Genomic DNA, 23,281 nt, shown 5'->3' on the forward strand with positions numbered 1-23,281 from the left:
AGTTGTCCTGTTCGTTTCAGAAAAGCTTTCACTCTCTTGAAATTCACGGGACTGGAGAAGAGGGCTCCAGCCTTTCTTCACCTATTTGCTCGCATTGTTTTTAAGGATAAAACAATCAAACCCACCAAGTAATAACAGCAAGTCTCTATTTAATCGCCCGTTCCAAAATTCCGCGCGTAAAAATAAAGGAAACGGTGAGTAGGGAAGCTATAAAAGTGGCTGAGAAACGTTGGCATCAAATCATTATTTTTTTTAAAGAAAGAAAACAAAAAAATAAAATAAAAAATCCTGAGATACTGTATTTGAAGTTAGCTAATTCTCTCCACCTTTGACCTTTCGAAACTCTTTTTAACGTCCTTATCTATTATTGCATGGACTGCAAGAAGATCAAACCTATCCATTCTTAAGGAAATCAGCCCTGAGTGCTCACTGGAAAGACAGATCCTGAAGCTGAGGCTCCAATACTTTGGCCACCTCATGAGAAGAGAAGACTCCCTGGAAAAGATCCTGATGTTGGGAAAGATGGAGGGCACAAGGAGAAGGGGACGACAGAGGACGAGATGGTTGGATAGTGTTTTCGAGGTTACCAGCATGAGTTTGACCAAACTGCGGGAGGCAGTGGAAGACAGGAGTGCCTGGCGTGCTCTGGTCCATGGGGTCACGAAGAGTCGGACACGACTAAACGACTAAACGACTAAACAACAACAACAACATCTATTATTGCCTGGCTGCAGGAGTGCTGGAAAATTAAAAGGCTGGGGTTGGTGAGAAGAGAGGAACTAAATATGTCCTGACAAAACACAAAACGCGATTTCTTAATAACAGGAAATAATTCTCGCGGGATGTGTTTCAAAGTCTCACGTGGGCTTACTCTGCGCGGGCACAGCTAGAGCCACAGTTTAACGCGCGGAGGAAGCTGCTTTCCCTCCGTCTCCCCTGCGCACCCACCAGCCCTCCATCTTTTGAGGTCCCTTGCCCTCTTTGCCTTTTCCCCGAACCCGGAGCCGCTGCCCCCCAGCTCCTCACTGCGTCGGACTGCCACGATGGTGTGCTTTGTCTGTCCGCGGGGTCCGTTTCCCTGCAGCCGCCCGCCCAGACGGCATTAAAATTCCTCTTGGCCCAGCCTCTGGCTGCAAAGCCATCTCCCCAGAGGCTCCACTTTTCGCTATTACTGTCAAGTACCCTTGACTCTTTATTTTGTGCCCTTTTTATCTATTACAACTAATTCGAGTTCTTCTGCCCTTTTCAGCTCCAAGACGTGCCTTTCCGTAAGATGCCCCCCTCCCCTCCTTTCTCCCCACTCCATCCTCTCCCCGCCCCGCCCCCCCGGGTGCAAAGCCTTCTTGAAATTGAAGAGGCTGGTCCCCCCCCCCCCGCGTTCCCTCCTCTCCCCCTTTTACTGTCAAAATGAAAATTTCACTTCAAATTATCTTGGCTGATGCAACGGGTTTCCTCGGCCCCCCTTCCTTCCTTCCCCTTCTTCTCACACCCCCGCTCTCCCCTCTTTCCTTTCCCCAGGCTGGGGGCCTCCTGTCTCAGCCTTTTGACAGCCCCCATCAGCAGAGAGGTTCACTCATTTCGATAATATCATCCGAGGGAGCGAAAGTCAATATAATGACAGGGGGGAATTTAAGGAGGAGGAAAAGGGGGGGCGGGTAGAGTGCGTGGGGGGAGTTGCAGTCCAATTACAGACGTTTGCAAGGAAAAAAAGAGAGAGAAGGGAAGGGACGGCGGCCACACCAGCAGCACAGCCACCGCCTTTCCTCTGCCTCGGTCCGAGCGCCTCTCGGTTCAGTTCCAGCCCCAGCGCATCTCCTTCCACCTGGGCGCCCTTTGGCGCACCAAAGCCAGCCCAGATCCGCCACCCGCTTAAGCCCTAAGCGCTTGTGTTTTTCTTCTCCATTTGACTCCTATCAATAACAGAGGATGTGGCAGTTTCTAATCCCTTCCTGGCGCGATCCGTTGGAGAAATCTAGGGTGCCCTTTCGGATTTATCCTGCACTGCAGGGCCGGAGGTGGTGGTGTCGGATGGTTTTGTTTTGTTCGTTCGTTTCTTTGTTTTGGATAGTGAGAAGTATGTTCTGTTGTTGTGTTGCCTGGGACCAGTAAATGCGCCCTAGCAGATTATTTGCGCCACCCTCCATCCCTAACGGGGCGTTTTGGAGATCTGTGTTGTGGCGGACTGCATTAGGCTGTTCGGCCATAAGAACAAGAAAAATGCACTGGCAGCGCGCGCGCGCGCGTTGCCATTTATTCTTGGACACCCCCACCGTGCAGAACCGTCGCAAGGTCAAACAGTCAGTTGCCGTGCGGGGCGGAGAGAAGCAAAGGGATTTGCGCCCTTGGCATGCAGAGGCCTATTTAATTGCTCAGAACAAGGTTGCGTAAAAGCACCAGGCGCAGAACTGAGCTGGCCAGAGACGGGGGTTATATCTGGAGAAAGAATCACATGTGGCCTGGAGGAGGAAGAGGAGGAGGGTGTCCTAGAGAAGCCTTAAATGGCACCCTTGGTTCTAATCTCATCACTTAGACCTAACTGGGCAACTTGTGGAAAGGGTGACATTTGCGCTTAATTTTTAATTATTTCTATTTTACATAGGTGTCCATTGGAGCCTGGTTGGGGGGAACAAATCATTGCCTTTTCACCTTGGCTTTTGGGGACTTAGAGAGAGGCGATGAAAGACTGGTTTAAAAACACTTTCTCTCCTCCCATCTCAAACTCCCTCAACCCCTTAAACTTTTCTAGATTGTGGGTACAGATCTCAGGCGAGTTCTGTTGGTGGCTCTCTCCCCGCATCCTGCGGAAAAGTTTACACCCCCGGACTTGCGAAGAGAGGCGAGATCTTCAAAGCCCTGTCTGCCTTCTTCTAGCTAAATGGTAAATCGCCCGAGCCTTCTCCTGAATCGCGCGCGGGGGCGGGCGGGCGGGCGGGCGGAGGGAGAGAAGCGCTCGCTCTTTCTCTTGGCTGAGCTTCTATTTAATGTCAAAACGGTAAACCATCCGTCCTGAAGTGCTGAAATATTCATAGAGAATCCAACGATTCTCTCTCCCCGTACCAGCGAAGAAGCTTCAAGTTAAAACAGTAGTTAAATCATCAAATGTTCCATGTGAATCAATTGCTTCGCGCACATTAAAAAAGAAAAGGACCTGCGTTAGTAAATGGGATCTCTACTCCACCGGTGACTTCGCATCCCTATAGCCCAGTTTTTATACAAAACCATTTATCGAGATCCATTCTAACTTTTCACAAAGTTTTAGCATATTAACACACACCCCTTCTAAAAATAAATAGGCAACTTGATCCACACCACTTGTATATAGCCTTGCAGTTTCCTGGGGAAACCGAATTCCCTTAAATTCTCGTGCAACTCAGTCCTGTGCATGTTTACTCGGAAGCAAGTCTCCCTGGCTTCAGTGAAAAGCAACCCTGCAAAGGTTCTCACCCTTAGTCGGGAAGAAAACAAAGAAACGAACGAACCCCAGTTTAAATCACAGCAGTCCCCGCTTAAGCTGGACTGAGGATCGGAACTCTCCTTTGAAAATTAAGATCTACCGGGTTTGCATACACACATACTGTATATCAGGGTAAAAGAACCTTTCAGGGTGCCTCGCCCCTCCCCCTATTTCAGACCACACGTGATTCTTCTGCACACGGAATAACTGTTGCAATAGAAACAATTGGACTGGCTTGTGTCTTTTTTGCTTAAAAGACTGTGCCATCTCTGTTTTGATAGCATAGTGGGGCAATTCAAAAAGAACAGAATAATGAAATTCTCTCCCCACCCATTTGCTGCCTGCCCTTATGTCCCAGAGCGAGCTTTGGGCCCTCCTTGCGGATGTGGCCTCGCGATTTACTGAACCCGGAACAGGCGCCTGGCCAAACTGCACCAACGCCTGCAGCTGTCCAAAGGGAAGCGCAGAGAGGGCAGGAAGCGCTGGCCGGCATTCACTGGGTAGGTGCGAGGGAGGATGATCGTTTGATTGAAAAGCCAGGAGAGGATTATTTTGGAGTCCCCCCATTACAAACTAAGATTACAGTCGGACAGGTGAAAATGAACACATACATTTTAAGGCATAATGAGAAGTCGCCAGCCTCTTAGAGATTCTCGGTTTCGGCTGCTAGTGATGCAGCTGAACCAGGTAAAGTCAAGGTGGCCGGGTCTCAAGCTGGTTTAAGGTCCAGAACCACATCAGCGCCAAACGCACCGTTGATTTTAGAGGGGGCGGTTTTCCTCTCGTGGGTTCCTACTGAGGTCTTTACCACTCGGGAGTATATCCCGGGTGTCGAAAGTGCAAACGCACTTGCGCGTGGAAAAGAATGCCACCCAGATGCGCAAGGCTTTTATTTCCAAGAGTGCGCTCCGCCCTACATTTATTGACTGGGGAATTCCGTACATCTCCACGGGACGTGAAATAGACACGCGTCTTCCAACGCGTTTGGGACCCAGGCGTCGAAGCTCCACTTCCTACGCAGGCAACGCAAACAGACCACAAATCATAGGGTACCTCTGAGAGACAGACAATTTATTTGGAGTGAACATACCTTTTCGACATAGCTTATTTGTCAAGTTCAAATTCGGTGTGTGCGCGTGTGCGGGCAATGGTGTCAACTTGGTGGAAGAAGTGCTGTTTTTGTGTGTGGGTGAGATGCTAACGATGAGAAGGGGAGGGCGGGGTGGGAGGGTAGGGAAGTTCGAAGAAGAAACTAAAATTGGCATGCCACAAATCAATTTTTTTGTTTTTTAGAAAAAGGAAAAAAAAGGGAGGGGGAAAAACAGAATAGACAAACAACTCCCTCCCTCCCCAAGAAGCTGAATTCGAATCTCGCGCCTGGTAAACTTTGCAAGGTAAACGCAGAAGGACGCCTCTATAAACTAGTGGAACGTGCTATGGACTTAAATAACCGTGAAGACATTGATCCCTTAAGGCTGCAGCCAAGTGACAGTCTTTTCGTTCTCTCTCCTTATACCAGCAACTTTTAAAATCCTTGCTCGGTTTTTGCGACGGAAAAAACGTCTCTGGTTTGGAACGGAAACTCTCTCCCAAGTCTTTCTCTCTCTGCGTGTGTCTCTCCACCTCCCGCCGCTCAGTCCCTCGGGGCCCAGCCTGTCTGCCCTCCCATTCCACCGTCTTGCCTCCCTCCCCCGGCCTGTCCCAGGGAGGCGGACGGGGCGGGCGTCGGTCGTTAGGAGCAGAACATTTTGCTGCCTGCTTTGGGGAAAGCCAGAAAGTCTTTGCCGGAGTCCTGGGGCGCAGCCAGGCCTGCCAGCTGCCCTTTGAGCACGGCGGTGGCGCCGCCGCCCAGCGAGCGCCCCAGGGCCCCCGTCTCCAAGAGGGAGCCTTTGGTGGTAGCCCAAGACACTGCGGTGCTGCTCAAGGCCTGGTTCAAAGTACTGTGCCGGAAGAGCGGGTCGTGGAACACGCCGTCAACCCAGTTCCTGAGGTTGGTGACGGGGGAATCCTTCGGGTGCCTCTCCAAGACGCCCCCAGCCGTCGGGGCCGGCGCGGCGCTAGAGGCACTGGACGCCCCCTGCTGGCGCTTCAGCATGCACGACGGGTACTCGGCCTGGTTGAGCGAGGTGGCCGTGTGCGCCAGGGACCAAATCCTCGGCTTGCTGGACGCCTCCAGGAGCTGCTGCTGCTGCTGGTAACACGGCTTGGCCTCGCAGCTCCTCTGCCGCGCGCTCAGCAGCTCCGCCGCCTCGCAGCCCTCCGCGCCCGCCGTCGGGTCCTTGAGGCAGCTCTTTGCCCGCTCGAGGGGGCTTTCCAGCGGGGCGGCGCCGGCGCCCAAGGAGGAGGGATCCTTGCAGGCCTCGGTGGCGCACGCTTCCCCCTCCGCGTGGCCGAAAGCCGCAGCCTTCAGCTCGCCCTCGGAGCTCTCCGACTCCAGCGGGTCGTAGTCGTCCAGGTCGCTGAGGCCCAACTCTTTGTCCTCCTTGCTGGCCGGCTCTGGGCAAAGGAGGGAAAGGAGGGCACGTTACAAACGAGACGGGCAGGGCGCGGCAGATACATTTGCAATTGAGGCTTGTTCTTGGCTAGTAAGCCATGGGGCTTACGATTCTGTGCAATGGCTTTAAGGCTAGGACTTCTCCACCCATTCTCTGCCTCTGTTTTGCTTCCCCTCACTCTTCACAACAGCTCTGTAGCATGTGCGGTTAACAGCAATCCCATTTTACTAATGGGAACCAGAAATGGGCAGTCACTTGTGCTGGGATATGTATAGGGGGACGTGACCATCTTATATAGGCTGCGCCCCTTTACCTGGCTTGCTGGACACAGTGGGCGTGGCTCTCAAAGAGAGGATTTCCTGTAGACCCTGTGAGATCCAACTTCCCCTGTGTGTGCCTTTATAGCAAGCACGCATTGTGGGTTTGACTCTGTCGTAAACGTCCCCCAACTTACCCAAGGCAACCCAAGCACTGCATGGCTTCCAAAGGTTTCGAAACCCGAATGAAATGCCAGTGTTGCGCTCAGGCCTAGCAAAACAAGCGCTTTTCTACGCGAGGAAGCAAAACTTTTAAAGGTTTTGGTCGGGTGGAAACCGATGCAAAGCCCGGCAGGCGCACCTCTCATTTGACAGCCCCCTTCCCCTGTCAAAGCAGAGCAGACTCAGAAGGGACACTGGCCGCCTCAAGACATTCTCTCGAAATCCCCAGCGCAGCTCAGCTGCAAATCCAGAAGCCTCTTTATTGCATTAAAGGCAACACACCCATACTTTTTGTCTCCTGGACACCCATCACCCTCCCCGTGTGCCCAGTATCCTCGTCCCATGGGAGGGCGACAGGGCTAAGATAGCTCCTGCCTCCAGTATACTTCTAAGAGACTTGGAAGATACCCTCGAGTTTCTCATTCTTCAGGCTCTCCCCTTGACCCTCTCCCTCGTCCTCGTCCTCGTAGGGTCTCTTTTCGTCCGCACACTTGTTCCTGGGGGGCCAGGTCATCTTGTTCTCCTTCTTGAGCCTCCTCCTGGCGTTGGCGAACCAGGTGGAGACCTGCGTGAGGGTCATCTTGGTGATGATGGCCAGCATGATCTTCTCGCCTTTGGTCGGGTAGGGGTTCTTGCGGTGCTCCTGCAGCCAGGCCTTCAGCGTGCTAGTGGTCTCCCGAGTGGCGTTTTTCCTCCGCGTCCCTCCATCCATGGTACCATATCTAGGGCGGGGGGAAGAGTGTCAATGAAAATGCAGCGCCAACGAGCCGGAAGAAAGCACCACCCACTGTGCCCACATGGTCTGATTCACCGACGCAATTCCATTTCCCGCGAGAAAGGGATCCTGGTATCCAAGGTTCACCTTTAAATATTTCCCCTCTTTCTACAAAACCCAGAACGCGCTGGTCTTACCAGGAAAACGGTTCAGTTAGTTAAGCCAAGCAGCTAGAAAGACGGAGCGTTTGGGTACACAATTGGTGATCAATAGGACCTTAACCAGCTTGCTATCCTGCCTACACTTACTTGGGAGTAAATCCCCCTTGAAAATGGGGTCGCACAGTTAATCTTGGGATTTAGGCTCGCCTCGATCATGGATGGAGTCTTTGGGACTTGCCTCGCAAATAGGGCAAGACCAATGTACTCGGGGCAAGACCAATGTACACCTGATCTAAATCGGGAGTATGGACAGCCTCAAAACAACGGCACTCGGGCTCCTGAAAAGCGTGCTGCGGATCTTGTACACGCTTACTCTGAAGTGAGTCCCGGTGACTTCTGAGTTTGCACCGGATTGCAGCCTGAAAGCATGTCTACTTCAGAAGGCAAACAGCCGCCCTTGGGAGGCGTCCAAAATTCAACTCCTGCGAAATGGATATGCTAAAATAATAATATATATATATATATTTAAAGTCTACTCTTGCTCCAGCGCTCTGAGAGAGTCCACCGAAGTAACCTCAGGGCGCAGTTATTAATAAAAAATACTTATTTTATTATTAGTAAATTTCTCTCCTACCCATTCCATATATATATGCTGCACAAGACACTGGGCTATACCTGAATATTTAATGCACACCATCTAAGGAAAGGTCATCGGCACCCAGTAGGCTTAAAAGGTTGGAACAGCGTAAGGAGGATTCTTGGTGTGTGTGTTTTAAAGCAATAACCGCACCAAAGATTAAAAAAAGAAGAAGAAATATAAAATTGATCGACACACTTGTAAACGTGGTGGGGGAGTGCCAAAAAACGGCCCCCAATCTGCCCATGTAATAGTAAAAAGAGAAGCCAGTAGGAGATGAGCGAAGATTTTGGTTCACACGTGCCAAATGATGAGTGAAAGGCCAAATGATGAGTGAAAGGTCTTGCTCGTGTGAACGAACCATCGCGAGCTCAACAGAGGCAGGACTTCCTGGCATCTTAAACGCCGTGTTGTTCAACGGGACCAATTCATACTTTTAACAAGGGCTGGCTCATTTGAGGTTGGCTACCTCAGGGGCTAAAGAGTCGTCAAAAATAAAAGTCTCGGAAAGAACTTCTCTTTTCAGCAGAGCCGGTTTCATGCGTTCAGATCCCAGTTAATGAAGTGTGCCCTACTCAAGCGGAGAGAAAGGATGCGCGTGCACGTGTGATGTAGCCCGTGGAAACCAGTCGAGAAGAGGTATTTGTGATTAAATCCATACGGATCTATTGCTGTGATAGCGCAGATCTTATCGCATAGATCGAGCGCTAAGGCAACCACAGCGCTTTCCTACTATCCCTGGACAATAACCACCAGCTTATAGGGATGCTATACTTGAAAAACGCCAGTGATAGGAGTAAGTCGCTAGAGGATAAAACGCCAGTGATAGGAGTAAGTCGCTCGTGTGACTTCGCCTTGCCTTCAGATATATTGCGTTCCGCCAGGGAAGGCGTATCTTCCTTTCTCACTTCGTACTTTGGGTATCAAAGCCCACCATTGGACTTCCGCATGTGCAGAACCAGGCTGTATCCTGGCATACGAGAGCTAATTGAGATCGACTCCGTGAACTCTTTCATCAGGTGTAGGGAAACCTCCCCCCCCCCCGCGCGCCAGACTACAACTCCCATCAGCTCCAGCAAGCATAGCCACTGACCAGCGATGATGGGAGTTTAGCAACACCTGAAGCAGAGTTTCCCAAAGTCGGGTCCCCAGCTGTTTTTTTGGGACTACAATTCCCATCATTCCTGACCATTGATCCTGCTAGCTAGGGATGATGGGAGTTGTAGTCCCAAAACAGCTGGAGCCCTAACTTTGGGAAACCCTGATCTGGAGGACCAAAAGTTCTCCACACCTGATTAAGATCAAGGATGGAGACGAGGCTTTCCCCAACCGGATGATCTATAGTTGTTGTTGAACTACAACTCCCATTATCGAGTTGGCCGGGCTGGCTGACGCTGATGGGAATTGGAGTTCAACAGAGTGGAGGGCCGCAGGCAGATCCGCTTACTCCTTCGTAAAACGGATCGGGTCGCAGTATCGATCTCCATTAATCAATGAGGACTTGCTTCCAAAGAAATATAGCAAGGAGAGGAGGGGTGTCATCCAGATTAAGATCGGGCTGGCAGACGAATGAAAGAGGTCAAAAGGAAAATTTTCGCATTTGCTGTGGGCTCCTCCAAAACGAATCGGAGATTAGAGGCGCAAAACTAGCTCCGGATCCGTGCAGAAGAACGAAGAACAGGTTCATTTCGTGTAGACAACGCGGAAACATAACTTGTTATTGGCATTTATAGAGATAAAGAGCGGACGCAATTAAAGCTCCATTTAAACCCATTTCTTTCTTTCGGGAATGCGCTGGCTTTTAGGCGCCTTGGTTTCTCGCTGGAGTCAATGGGGTCTGAGCCGATGCAGGGCAGGTTCACACGTGCACGCTACACCGATTCCTCGTGCCTGATTTGGTGAGCAGCCTCTGCTGAAAAGCGCGGCCTTTCTCAAGGAGGCGCGCTTCGATGCTTGCTTCGGATGCGTTCAGGATCCCGGCTTGCAAGGGCTCCATTGGTGAGATCAGCTGACTCTGATACAGGGGCGGCTTATTCTGGCCACACTCGTTTCCTACTGGTCCTTTGAGGAAAGCACAAGCTGAAGACGTTTCCTGATTAAGAAGCGCAACTAACCTCCTCTCCTCTCCCCCCCCTGGCCCCCACCGCCTTTTCCTGCCCCTCAATGAACGGCTGATGGTTTATTTCTTACCTGTCATATTGATACTGACTGAGCGTGTGGTCGTATGGATAGTAGGCAGCCGCCTGGGTGATTCCCGCATGCGCAGATCCGCTCCCATCCTTCGAATCAAAGCTGTTCTGGAACAGGAAAAGCAAAGGCGTCTTCTTATCAGCGCTCCCCTCCCCCACGGGCAGTGCGGGTGGGGGGGCAGGAAGGGAGGCGCAAATGGACACGTTTTTATTTATTTTTGCAGTGGAGAAACACATCGAGGAGCAAAAAACCCAAAAATCCTCTAGCACATTTTCAAAGCTAAACAGGATCCGGCTTGATTTCAAATGGGATGGGAGGCCACGTGTTGAGATTCCTGCATCGCAGGGGGTTGGGATAGATGACCCTCGGGGTCCCTTCCGACTCTTCACTTCTGTAATTCTATCAGGGGGTTAAACTTGGGCTGCAATCTTGGGCACAAGTCCCACTGAACTCAGTACAGCTTACTTCCGAGTAGACTGGCATCGCTTGTATTTCAGCAAGTGCTTACATTTCTCCAGTTCCTGTATAATGGACTCGCGCTTAATTGGAGAGGAACATTAAATTCCTTGTACTCTTGTCCACTGACTCAGTGTTAGCATCTCTTGGCCCGATTTGATGCAGGTTGACTCAGAGGAAACCTTATTTTCCTGCAATGGAATTTACTCACAGGAAAGCTGGTTTAGCCTCGAGTCCACTGGAGTCCACTGCTTTCCTTCATCCGACTAAGAATGGTATTTTATGCACACTGGGCTCCAAGAACAAGTGACTAGGGATAAGCAAGGGTCAAATATCACCTAGGGCAGTGATGTCCAAACTTATTTTCCAAAGAGGGTCAGATTTGATGAAGTGAAGGGCCGTGGAAGCCGACCAAAGGGCCGACCGAAGTTGTTAACTTTTAGGATTGAAGTTGTCGAGCTTTTCTTAGAATTGGAATTGTTGAGGTTTTTTTTTAAGGATTTTACTCCCTGAAACAAGTGCGAAACAAGTGCCCTCTTAAAACTGCAATCCTCAATAAACATACTTTCCTAAAAAAAAGGGGGGGGCAATTGCAATAAATGGGACGTGACCTGTTTGCCACACAGGGAAGTATACGAAAAGTTAATTTCTCTGCCAGTACACAGAAAGTCAGCAATGCCGCGATATCTTAGCGTTTATCGTTTATCTCTAATTAAGTAGTTGGATCGCAGAGATCAGCAGACAATAGTTTCTCAGCGCTTATTACCGTCTATCTCTAATTACATAGTTGTAGGCTGATCTCCGTGTTGTTAGACACCTGAATTAGCAACGCCTATGATTGACTGAAGTTTCTCACAGCCCCGATTCATATTCGCTTCGGATTACTCCATGGCACATAGACAGGTTACATAGCCGTTGGCTAATTAAACAACCCATGGCCTTTTAAACTCTCTCTGTGGATTATTGTTATTGTTTGTTACTACGTTTTGTGTTTTTATATTGTAAGCCGCCCTGTGCTCCTCGGATGAAAGGCGGCATAGAAATTTAATAAATAAAATAAATAGGAAACATTTTGCGTTTCCTCCAGCTTTGCTTGTACTAGTGATACATCTCTAACTCTATCTACACCTACACACACGTGGGGATGCACAGCACACACACGTTGCTATTAAAAAGTGCACAACTAGAAATTAAGTCCCGCTTAACTTGATGAAGTTCAGTCGCTTAGGGTCTCAGCCTTCCTTAATGTCCTTAGGGACTGGGTTGAGCGGTGAAGCTTCTAGCTAAGCTGTGACTCTCTCAGTTTGCTGACTTGGAAGAGCAAAAGTCCCTTGGTAATGGGGCAATGGGGTTTCCTTCTTGGCCAGTCAATGCGTTGAGGTGGAAGTCGTGCTCGCTGCGCAGAAGACTTACCAAGGAGTAGAAAGCCGACGCCTCCGTCCCGTAGGTCACGTAGTTGCCATAGCCTTGCGTGTTCGTGTAGGGACTCCCATAGACTCCCAGGGCAGCTGCCGAGTTGAGCTCGTGCCTGGCCGTGGCTAGCAGCCTGCTCTCGTACACGGGGCAATAGACGGGGGTCTGAGCCGAGGCTGCGGCCCCAGAGTCCGTGAGGGTCCTGCCGGTGGTCTCACAGCAAGTGGTCAAGGAGTTGGTGGTCATCAGGAACTAGGACGAGAGAAGACAGGGCAGTGATCTTAGAAGGGGCAGCTGACAGCCATGGCAACCAACAGGCCGATCTACCAACCAGTTCTAGCGAAGGCCGTTTTTGGTCCCAGATCAGTGAGCTTTCACACAACCCTCTGACTCCCGTGTCCATTGGTTTTAATGAGCATCTCTTCTTCACGTTAATTAATCCGGAACAACCGCCACCCCTCTATCCGACCTCACAAAGGGCACAAACTCGGGACAGCGCGGTCCATCCGTGTTATCACACAGAAACGCGCGATGAAACGGTCGTCTGCAACCGCCCAGTCACTTGCAGAATCCTCAGCTCCCAAAATGGAGGGGGAAGGGGCACCCAGGCCGAATAGCGGAAGGGAAAAGCAGTGGAAGGAAGTGGCTGCAATCCTATACACGTTTACCTGGGAGCAAGTCCCATTGTGCTCAATGGGGCTGACTTCTGAATAGACCTGCATGGGATTGCGCCGTTAGTGATCTTAAATAAGTACCTTATATATTATGTTAAACCCAGTGGCTTAACTGGTTTGTGGATCGGGGAGAAATTTAAAGATCGGTTGGGGAGGGGGGAAACCTAGTTCCAGTTCACACTTGTCAACTAAAGAGAAAGAGAGAAAGAAAATACTTTTCAGTTTTTAATGCATTCTTCCGGCGAGCTAGACCGCTCATGTTAACATTAATACATACATCCGTCTCGGTTATAGAACACATTTATTTCCAAGTAAAAGTACTGAGAATGTTAATGAAGATCCTCTGCGAGAGCTACCGTAATTGAACATTTGTTTTAACTGCAGATTCCAACACCCACTTCTGTCCCAGAAGTTCGGTCCTGCTCTCTTTTAAGGGTACGATCCAGAAAGGAGCTGAGCCGAGGCCTCAGCTGATACAAGGCCCCTGACTGCACCCCACCCAATTTCCTGCTAAACGAAGTCTTTGCCCGTGAATCTGGCTTGAACCGGCCAGTTGTTGTGGTTGTTGAATCCTCTTCCATCCACCCGCTTACTTCAGAGTAGGTCCGCGGACCAGGGGAACGAGCTGCTTCCTTCTTATCCCTTGCCCCAGTTCACCTCTGGGCAGTAAGTGAAAGCCTCTGAGATCAATGAACACCGGAGATCTTTCCGTCTTCAGCGCGCTGCGGGAGTAATTTGTTGCAGGCTAGCTAGCACCCCTCTGAAACTAGAGACCTTCCAAATCTCAGGACGGGGCTCTCCAACCCAATCCTAAACGTTACCCCGCCCCTTGACTCCAATTTAACTCCCCACCCCTCACTGTTAACATTCTCACTCTAGGTCAAGGTCCTTCGATGAATCCAGGACAGGTGGACTTTCTAAACCAATTCGTGGTTAGAGCACAGCAGCGTTAGGATACCAAGGCGACAGTCTCCCTTCTACCTGGAAGTAAGTGCCTTTGGTTTCACTGGGGCCTTACTTCCGCGTAAAGATGGCAGTCGCTGCTCTTGGGGAAGGGGGGGGGGGTTCCATCCCTTCCCCCAGCCCCCAGTTGATCTGAAGCAAATCAGGTCCCTACAAAAGCGCCTTCCAGGAGCTGGGAATTCTCCTGCGCGCCTTCACAGCGGAGGGCAGCGAAAGGAAAGGGCGTAGATGCGATGGGAGTCCGGCAGGACTTACCTGGGGTGCAGACGAGTAGGGGTATCCGAACTGGGGGTAGGACATGGCCACGAGGGGCTCCCAGGCTCCAGGAACAACCAGGAGAGGCGCTGGATCCGCGAGCTCCGCAGGCTGCCTCGCTGTGCCGTGTGGCCCCGAGTGATGGATAATCCGAGCTTCCTAGGGGCTTAGAGGACCAAGCATAAAACCATCTTGAATTCATCTGCCTTGAACCTGAAACTATTTGTGCGTGTGTGTTGGGGGGGGGGGGAGAGTTTGTCTTCCCTCCCCCGCACAACACACACACACACACACACACACACACACACACACACACACACACACCTCGCGATCTTAAAAAGATCTGCCTAGGCAGCGTGGCGCTTCTTCAACACGAACAACATAAAAGGCACGGTTGTTCTGAGGTTTCATGGGGGGAAAATACATATTTTGCCCACACACAGGCAGCGGCGGAGGGAGGGGAAGAGAACCACTCCTAGCTGAAACACACATGTCAAATCAAACATCTGACGTCAAGAAGAGAAAAAACAAACCCTACAGAAACTGCCTCTCGCTCGCATATTTGTGTGCACCTTTGTGGTAGACCACGGCCTGGAATTTAAACCAAATACCCAGGATGAAAGTTTGTTTTCCAACGCCTCAGAGCACGCTGGCTGATCGCTATTTCAGGGAGTTCTCCTGCGCTGATAAGGAAAGCGAACCTCGAACGTCCAACATGGCAAGTTCCTGGGTGGTTCATAACTGCATCTCAGATATCAGTAGTTTGGAGAGGAGAAATCAGTGTCGTCTCTCTCTCCCCCCCCCCTCGAATCACTGAAGAGTGGTCAGCACTTTTAATTAGAAATTAATTAATGAGCAGCTGCCTGCTGCTTCCTCCCACTCCTCCCTGCCCTGGAGTCATCAGTCCCACTTACAAACGAGGCCGCTGGAAGGGCAGGCGCGCAAGCGAGGCTTTTAAATCAACAGTTGAAACGAGCTCCGGAGCTGACAGTCAAAGCACGTGGATAAGGCGACTCTTGAAGCCCCGCCACCAAAGTGCACGTTAGGAAAGGGCAAGGAATGGGCATTTGCGCTGAACGGACATTATGTTAGACGTTTTAGGTTTTAAAAACTTTTTGAGGTGGGGAGATATGGAAAACCAAAGTGAGGAGGGACCACAACTTTGAATAAACTTCAGGCCATTGAGTGGCAGGGGGAGAGTGATCTTCAAACTCAGGCCAGATCTGATTTGCAAAGCGAGAGCATCTATCCATACTCAAAACAACAGCGGACATTTATACAGCATTGTACAATCTTCAAACTTCTTCGCATGCATTATCTCAGGAATCCTTACAAGAGCAATGAAAAACTGAGTGTTTCCAGGTACTTTAAAAAAAAATTGGGGCACGGGTCCAAATTCACATTAAAATTGCATATGCTAACTTAAATGTCTATGTGCAGATATAGACAGCAAAGTCAACTAATTTCTCATCCAAGCCACTCTACTTAAAAAATCCAGTTAACTGGTACCCATTTCAGATGTGTTCCTCTTTAATTCATTTAGCCAGTAGTAAAGTGAATTTCCCAACAGATCCTGCTTCAAATCAATTAAGCGCCCCTTCAATTATCCCATTTCATTGCCTCCAACTCATCTTAAGAGAAAGTCATCTTCAACTGATGTAGTTCCCCAAATTTACACCCTTATACCTCGAATTAATGTCAATTAAGACCAACCCTTTCATTTCCCCCTGAATTTATTATCCACTAGAAACACTTGGGGGATGGAGAAAAAGATCTGGGATCTGAGATACTTAGGCTCACCACTAGCTACAGCCTGGTCAGTATCCTGGTCTTGCAGTATAGGACAGCTGCTGAGAGAGTGATTGGCCTAAAACTTCTTAGCAAGTTCATAGGGGAGGGGATTTTCTGGTTCATAGTCTGTTTTCCCCACTACCTGTGCTAAGGTAACTCTCAAACTCTCTCTTAATGGTTTTGATTTTTTGTTGTGTGGGAATATACAAGTTTTCTAGGTAGGTAGAATATGAAAACTAGTTCATATTTTTTTAATCAGGAGACTGACCAAAGAATGCCACCCCAATTGTAGTTGTGATTTCCTGGAATTAATATGGCTCCCCATATTGTCAAGCACTCTACCCTTCCTCTGGTGTGCCCTCTCTCACATGTCCAATGATCCCCTCAGATCTCTGACAGAGAAACAATAAATCAGCTTTGTCCCACCTGGCTTTCAGTCCTTAATTTAAGCCACATTTTCCTGAGTGGCAGCACAGAAATAGATGAAATAAACGTGGTTCCCTCTCTGTGTCATACAGATTCACTACCTGTGACAGTCAAACTTCCATACAGTTTTATCAAACTGTGCCCCTTTCTTTCAATGTCCAGCTGGTATCCATTAGCTCCCCAGAATCCCAATGTCCAAGAGTCGCTAGTTTATAGTATAACATGAGATCATAGAACAGCACTACCTCTCTTTAAAAGAAACTCTGATATTTGACCAGAGATTCTGTTTGAGAGCAGAAGGCAGAGCTAGGCCTTTCCTTAGTCCCTCCCTTTTCGCACCTTTGGATTATCTCTGGCCTCTTGTCCAAGATACATTCACAACAAGCCTTTTAAACTTCACATGAATTGGTCAAGAATAGTCATCGCTCCCACTTTTGAACTGGAAGAGAGGGGAGGGAGAAAAATCTACCTTTCCTGAAAGTATGCATAAAGTGTTTTAAGAGGTGGCTAATTTACTATGTGATCTGTGTATACACTCTTATTTCATTTTATGACTACAAATATAAGACTACACCAGAAAGTCATTTTCTTGGAGACTTATTAAACTGTAGATCGCAGATTTCTGCCAAAGCCTCTTGTTAGACCTTTTTATCCTACTAGGGAAGTTTAAGTGTTTAATGGGAGTGGTGCTTTAAATGTTTAATGAGAATGATATTTGGTCTTTCTTGATTTCTGTCTCTCGTTGTTAGCCCAAGTCGCCAGCTCCATCGCTGGAAGGAGCAATGCACATTTCATTGATGTTAGTAGCAAAACGCCAATTAATTTTAATGGAGCTGGAATTTCTGTAATGCTGAGTGCTCTCTAGGGCTTAAAGGCCCACCCTCGATTCTTCAGGCAAGTCGGGGATCTCTCATTCTCAGTGTGTGATCCTAAACATTTGGATCCTTAAAGACTTTTCTGTAGTCTTCCTTCTAAGTGAACATCTTGGCCTTATCTGGAAAGAGCTAAATGCTCAGTAGGATGGTTTCAGATACTGCCATCAGTAAAGTGGGGTTAACAGAATACAATATTCTGGATGAAGGAACAAGGTAAAATCAGAAAGAATTTGGTACTTTAGAAGGTTCACCACAAAGATGAAAACTGCATTCAAAAGGCAAATACGCTGCAAATGAAGTTTTGTTTGGACTCGCTCCCCATTTATGGAAGTCAGTTGCACGGAGGGTCATGGAAGCCCTAGGTGAAACCTATGAAAAGTATAGGACCCTATGCAAACTCTTGAGGGTTTGGCTGGGCTGAAGGTCTCTCTCTTTCTCTCCAGAGGATATTTACCATCTGTCCCATTTAGAGGGTAGTCCAGGATATAAATTCAGCAAAAAATGTTTGCTTTGAAGACAGTTCCAGTGTGATTGACTTCCGGCATGTTTATTAATCCTAAAGGATTAATTTACTTATAGTATTACTCTACTTAAATTCTAGTTCTGACCATAAAACAGCAGGGAATATCCAGCAGCAGTCATACTCAGGGTAGATAGAGCCTTAAGTCCAATGACTTCAATGGATCTACAATATTACTGCCATTGGAAATACCCAGGAAATCTATTTTTTGAAAGTAAGTGATTTCAGGGAGATGAGCAAAAAGATTATTTTTAATCATTTTTTTCAAGGTGAGAGTAGACTCTTACCCTCCTTAGTAGCTCTCGCTAAATTCAGAGGAGCATTTACTTTGGGTTAAAAGAGAGAAGTTCTTATTAATAAGTTGGCATACCATTACTACTGGTTTCACCACCCCTATCAGTCCCCTTCACCTTGTCACCTTTATCTAGGCCTCTCCTGGGAAGTCCAGTACATATAATTTTCCTCCAGGACCTTTTGTGTATGTGTTTGTGTTGGGGAGCGGGGAGGGTAGGGGATATAGAAAAACCTCAGTCTCTGAAAATCGGGATACTCTGCCTAGAGAGGAACTTGCAGTGGGGAAGTTAGCCAGACCCAGGGCGGGCGAGTTTCTGTGCGTATTTGCGCGCGTGGAGAGGGGAGGGCAGCTGTGGCGGGGGAGGGAGGGATGAAAGGAGTGCAGACTTGCTCGGAGAGCTGCCTGGGTTCAGACATGTGAATAGCCCCAGGGTCACACTCTAATTAATGATGATGTTCCCTTCTTCTCCCCAGCTGGAAGACTTGGTGCCTCCCAGGGACGAATCTGCCCGCTCTGACAGCTCGATTGAGGGTGATGGATGACTATCTGGAGACCGCAGTACACCTAATATAATCATATCTGCTGCGTAATTGCTATAATTTACCGAGGCAAAGCCTTGGCTCTAGGAGGAGCGCGTTAGAAGGCAGCAAAGGAGCTCAGCAGCCCCTTCAAAAGAGAGGGCCACCCTGAACCTAGTTTAAGCGCGTTTACCTGGGAGTAAGAGGCACAAGGGATGTCTTCAGATTACCTGTGCTAGTTCCCTGGAACTTTGGTGAGACACTGGGCTCATCCATCCTGTCCTTTGATGTGGATAGTATGAGGGAAGGGAAAGTCTGGGAAGGCAGTGATTTTGGGGAGAGCGTCATATGGAATGAATGGAGGTGTTGGAAACTTAACCAGTTACATTAAACGACAGTGCGGACGACCACCCCTTTCCACTCGCATTGTATGTTTACTCAAATGAACAGGCCCTACTTCCAAAAGCCCAATTCCACGTGTGTGGTTTTTTAAACTTTAAAGCAAGTCCCACTATGGTTAGTCAGGAACTGAGACCAAACTGGGGAGGAAAGAGTTAACACCCTCTCAACCCCCCCCCCCCCCAGGCTTCTGCTATCTCTCTCCGCTCCGCCTGCGGCTTTTAAATGAAAATAAATACATCTAGCACATGTCCAAACACAGATGTATCGCGCGCAATATGTGGGGTGTCCCACCCTCTAGTCCGCAAACCGGGTTGTGATCCTGCGCACGCTTGTCACGGAGACAAGTCCACTTCTGGGAAGCTATGACCAGAGTTGCACTGTAAAGTTTATTTGGGTAGATCGGAGGTCGCAACACACATGGGTGGAACTTTTGCGGAAGGAGGCATAAGATTGCAGCGGTTGTATAATATTTGCAGGGCGTATAAGCGTATCAGACCCCAGGAATCTCCGGCACGCAGATCACTTAAAGCGGCTGAGCGGTTCATGGCGGGCAGCTCCAGTAGTTTAGGGATCGCAGACGCTTTACAAATAAATGCATCGGGGGGGCGGGGGGGGGCTGCTTCAAGGACAGGCTGTGACAATAATTTCTCCCCCCCACTGCATTGCTAAAACTGTTTCTCCTCCTCGTAGCCTGCCTGTAGTTGACGAAGGAGCCTTCCAACCAGCCAACTGGATGGAGGAACCCTCTTTCAGAAACGAAAGCCAAAGTTTGCAAGTACTTCATGGAGACTGGGGATGGTGGCAGCTGCAGGTCTAGCCAGATTTACTCAGAAGGCACAACCCCAGTCGATGGAAGTAACTTCTAGGGAAATCAGCTTTAGAAACCGTGATCCTAAACAGGATGCAATCCTGTGCTCGTTTACCTGGGAATAAGACTTACCGAAACTCGATGGGACTTACTTTCGAGTAGACCCGCTTTTTAAAAACTAATAAATGATTGCACGAGGACCATCTCTGAAGATAAAGGGAAACCCGAGAGCCACGCAGCCTATACATTGCAGGTATACAATACCAGGAGATGGGGGGTGGGGGTGTTTACTGCAACACGCAGGCGCGTCGCCCTCCAGGGGACGTGGGCGGGGTGCAGCCTCCCAGATCTCCAAAGGAGTTCAGCGTTAAACGTTGCAATTAGCTGACTGAAGCAGACGACTTTTACAGAGGATGGTGCAATGTTTCCCCCCCCCTTCCGCCAAACCGCAACGTTGCAAATCCATCTTCACACACACACAAACACACACACACACACACACACACACACACACACACACGCCTTTTTCAAATACTCAAACAATTCCACCGGGATCACCCTGCACTGGCAGACGGAGCAAAGAAGTTTCTCGCCCGTTTCTGGATCCATAACATAGCGTCTTCACCATGATCCATGCCATCCTATCCCGCTTCTAGACGAAATTTCCTCCCTGGGACCGTTTGAACTGCAATCCTTTACCCACGATAAACGCAACAAGTCTAGGATCGCGCTGTTGGTTAGGTGCTCAGCAGAAATCAATGCGTTTTTCCCTCCTTTTTTTGCTAGGGACTTCCATAGCGTTCTACTACAAAGTCATGGTGGGTTACTAACTACTCGCCCTCGCCCTTGACTTCGGAGTAACAGCACGATCCGTGCTGATTGACTTGGGAATGTGTCTAATTAGGTGCAGTGGCGCCCCCCCCTCCACGCCCCCGGTAAGTATCCATAGGATTGCAACTTTAGGTTTGTATCCTGAAGCACGCTTCCTTGGAAAGTTGAGGCGTTGGAATGAACGAGTCTCGTGCCTGAATAAACACGCGGAAGATCGGCAGGACTGGCTTCAACGCGCCTAACAGCAGGATGCATGGCTCCAGCGCCACACACTCAATCGGAAGTCAGCCCCCAAAGCACAAAGTGGGATCATGATTCCCTCGAGTCCCTGAAATAGTTCTCCCCCATACAGCCTAAGTTCCCCTCTCCTCCAGCAAACACCACGCCAAGCTCTGCCCTGTTTCCAGGCTCCTCATAAGGGAGGTGAGTTTTCTCGCAAACGCCCCACTTTACCAGGAAAGACATTCTGATGAATTTCATTAGCTCCCCATTCAGCAGCAAAGCCAGAAAGTAACAGTGTCCTAAAGGCAGTCCCTGCATTTAGCAGCGTACCTCGCTCGCGGGGAGATCCAGGGACAGGAGTCTGAGCGCTATCCTGTGGAAAACAACAACTTTTGCGCATAAGGCAACAAGCTGACTTCTACACGTAACAGGGAGCAGCCAGAGCGAAGCCCTTCTTTTGCCAAAGAGACCACCCAGCGCAATTATCACAACGCAGCTCCCAAAATCAGAACGAGTGGGTGCTATTTCTTGAAAAACAACAGCAGCAGCCGCAACCAATACGCAGCATAGCAGAGCGAAGTGTGCAGCGTCTTCAGGGTTTAAATCTCTGCAGATTTTTTTCATCGTTCTTCTCCAAGAAACAAAAGCCAATGTCTGGTTTGTTTGTTTGTTTGTTTTTTTAATCCTCCCCAAGAAAACTTGAAAGAGGAGTGCAGGAGCAGGCCCTAGCAGGTTAGGTAGCTGCTCTGATTGAGGTCGGCAGGAAATTGATCTGGACACGTTTTGAGCAGTTAGAGAGACCATCGGGTTATTTTTGCCCTAAATTTCTCTGCCTGAATGGCCCAGGACTAACCACTTCCTCTGGTTCCGAATTACAATTTCTCAAGACACCCCTGATAAGGAAAGAATACGCCGCATCTTCGCCCCCAACCCCTACAAACACCAGCACCCAAAAGGCGACTAATAAACTAAGTTGCACTCCTGCGCATATTAACTTGGAGGCGAATCCCAAATAAAAGGAGTGGGACTTCCTCCCGTAAACACTGTTTGGATCGGGCCAGAAGGCTGTTAAAGAATCTGGAGCCCGCGACCTTGGAAAAACCTTTCCCAACGCTTTGGACTTCGGAGCTAGCGGCGCCTCTCCTGCTTTCCAGTTTGTAAAATGGATGAAAAAGCGTAAACTAGAAAACTGAAGGTATATCCTTGCCGGCGACCTCACCAAACCTGACACTGGACTTGAACTAGCCGGAGACCTTCAGAGGGTCTAGGATCAACCACTGCGTGTGGACAAACTGGTTTTAGACAGGCGCCTGGTCAGACCTAACACAGAAGCCCCCTATTTTCACGCAAATATCCTCACGGACGTTTTTTTACCGTTTTATTCTCCCGGCCTGGCTAATAACCAAGGCGAATTTACTCTTGTTACCAACAACAACAAATCAATGGGATTCATTTGCCAATGTGTTTGGCTCCCCCCATTAAATCCCCCCCTTTCTTCGACTTACAGTAAGGAATCTGTGGCGCTTCTCCAAAAAAACCCCTCCCCAGAGGACCAGGTTAGAAGGAAGACCCACCCAGTTCTTGTCAGCGCCGAAATCTTTGCAGTCGTAGCCCAAAGCTGTGAAACCGGAGATTTTAAAAGTGTGTCGTCGAACATGTGCAGAGTGCCTTGCAGTCACTCCTGAACCATGCACAACCACACGATTGGGATGGGAGGGGGGGGGAGGTGACAGAGTTTTCGGGCTCGATTTCTAATCAGCCCCACTTCTCAGGCTAGAAACTGTGTCTGAAATCCTGTACCCACTTGGCTGCGACTCCGCCGCGTTGAACTCCGTGGGACTTCCTACGCAGTAAACAAGTACAGGATTGCACCGACCAGCGCCGAGTTTACAGAAGCGATTTAAAGCAACCCCCCCCCCCGCCAAACAGAGGAACTTTACACCCGCACTTCCTTCATAGGGGTGCCCTCCCCGCGCCTTCACGGTCCTCCAAGCTTGGGCTCCTTTTCCATGTCCACCAAACTTTCTTGGCCAACGCAGCCTCCCTGCCCAAAGTCTCCTAGAGCAACCGACCAAAGTTGCACTCTATGCATGACCGCGAACAGCCTTTCCCTTTCCCCATCCCCGTGCCGAGAAGAGAAAAAGCATGCGTGTAAGGCGGCTTTCCTCTCAGCCCTAGGTAAACACTGCCCAAGCCGCATGATGGATCGCCCGTAGTTTCTCTTCCATAGGCAGCCCGAGATTTCCCAGCCGGCTGGCTGCAGAAGGCAGGCTATTGTTGGGGTGCGCGTGGATGGATGGACGCCTAGATGGGCGGAAAGGAAGCCGGGGGGGTGCAAGTGCACCGCCAGCAAGGAAGTGTCTCTCTTTCTTGTTACCTGCAATCACGCCGGGCTGCGCCTAGGATCTCCTGGCGAGAGCTTGTCCATGGCAAAGGGTGGCCGCGTCTTTTCGCCTCGCTCGCAGCGGCTCGCTTTGGAGAGAGCAGCAGCCACAGCAGCGCGCTAATGGAGACATTGCTCAGTGTATGGAATACCTGACTGGAGTCAGTCCGACGAGTGAGTGCCTCCAGTCCCCAGGCGCCACAGTCACTTCACTAACCCCCTGCACCGGAGTGACGTTCGAGTGCAGAGCTGCGCTTACCGCGCGCCTTTTCCTCCTCCTGATTAACACTTTCCAACGCTGCCCTCGCTCGCTCGCTC

General features: G+C 49.6%; 1 protein-coding gene across 2 annotated transcripts; it reads right to left on the reverse strand.

The window, feature by feature from the left end:
• Positions 1-4,504: 4,504 nt before the first annotated feature.
• Positions 4,505-23,173, reverse strand: IRX4 (iroquois homeobox 4). 2 transcript variants are annotated; one of them, XM_077933415.1, is made up of 6 exons: positions 22,958-23,173; positions 13,893-14,058; positions 12,001-12,252; positions 10,132-10,238; positions 6,837-7,150; positions 4,505-5,950 (listed from the first exon to the last, which is right to left on the reverse strand). In XM_077933415.1, the coding sequence occupies exons 2-6, from the start codon at positions 13,935-13,937 to the stop codon at positions 5,187-5,189; spliced, it is 1,482 nt and encodes a 493-aa protein (XP_077789541.1). In that variant the 5' UTR covers positions 13,938-14,058; positions 22,958-23,173; the 3' UTR covers positions 4,505-5,186. The 2 variants fall into 2 exon arrangements, with proteins under 2 accessions (XP_077789541.1, XP_077789542.1); XM_077933416.1 differs by lacking the exon at positions 22,958-23,173 and adding an exon at positions 12,756-12,862 and having other exon boundaries at positions 13,893-14,046.
• Positions 23,174-23,281: the final 108 nt, after the last annotated feature.

This window comes from Podarcis muralis, chromosome 8, assembly GCF_964188315.1.
Source record: "Podarcis muralis chromosome 8, rPodMur119.hap1.1, whole genome shotgun sequence".
Lineage (NCBI taxonomy): Eukaryota > Metazoa > Chordata > Lepidosauria > Squamata > Lacertidae > Podarcis > Podarcis muralis.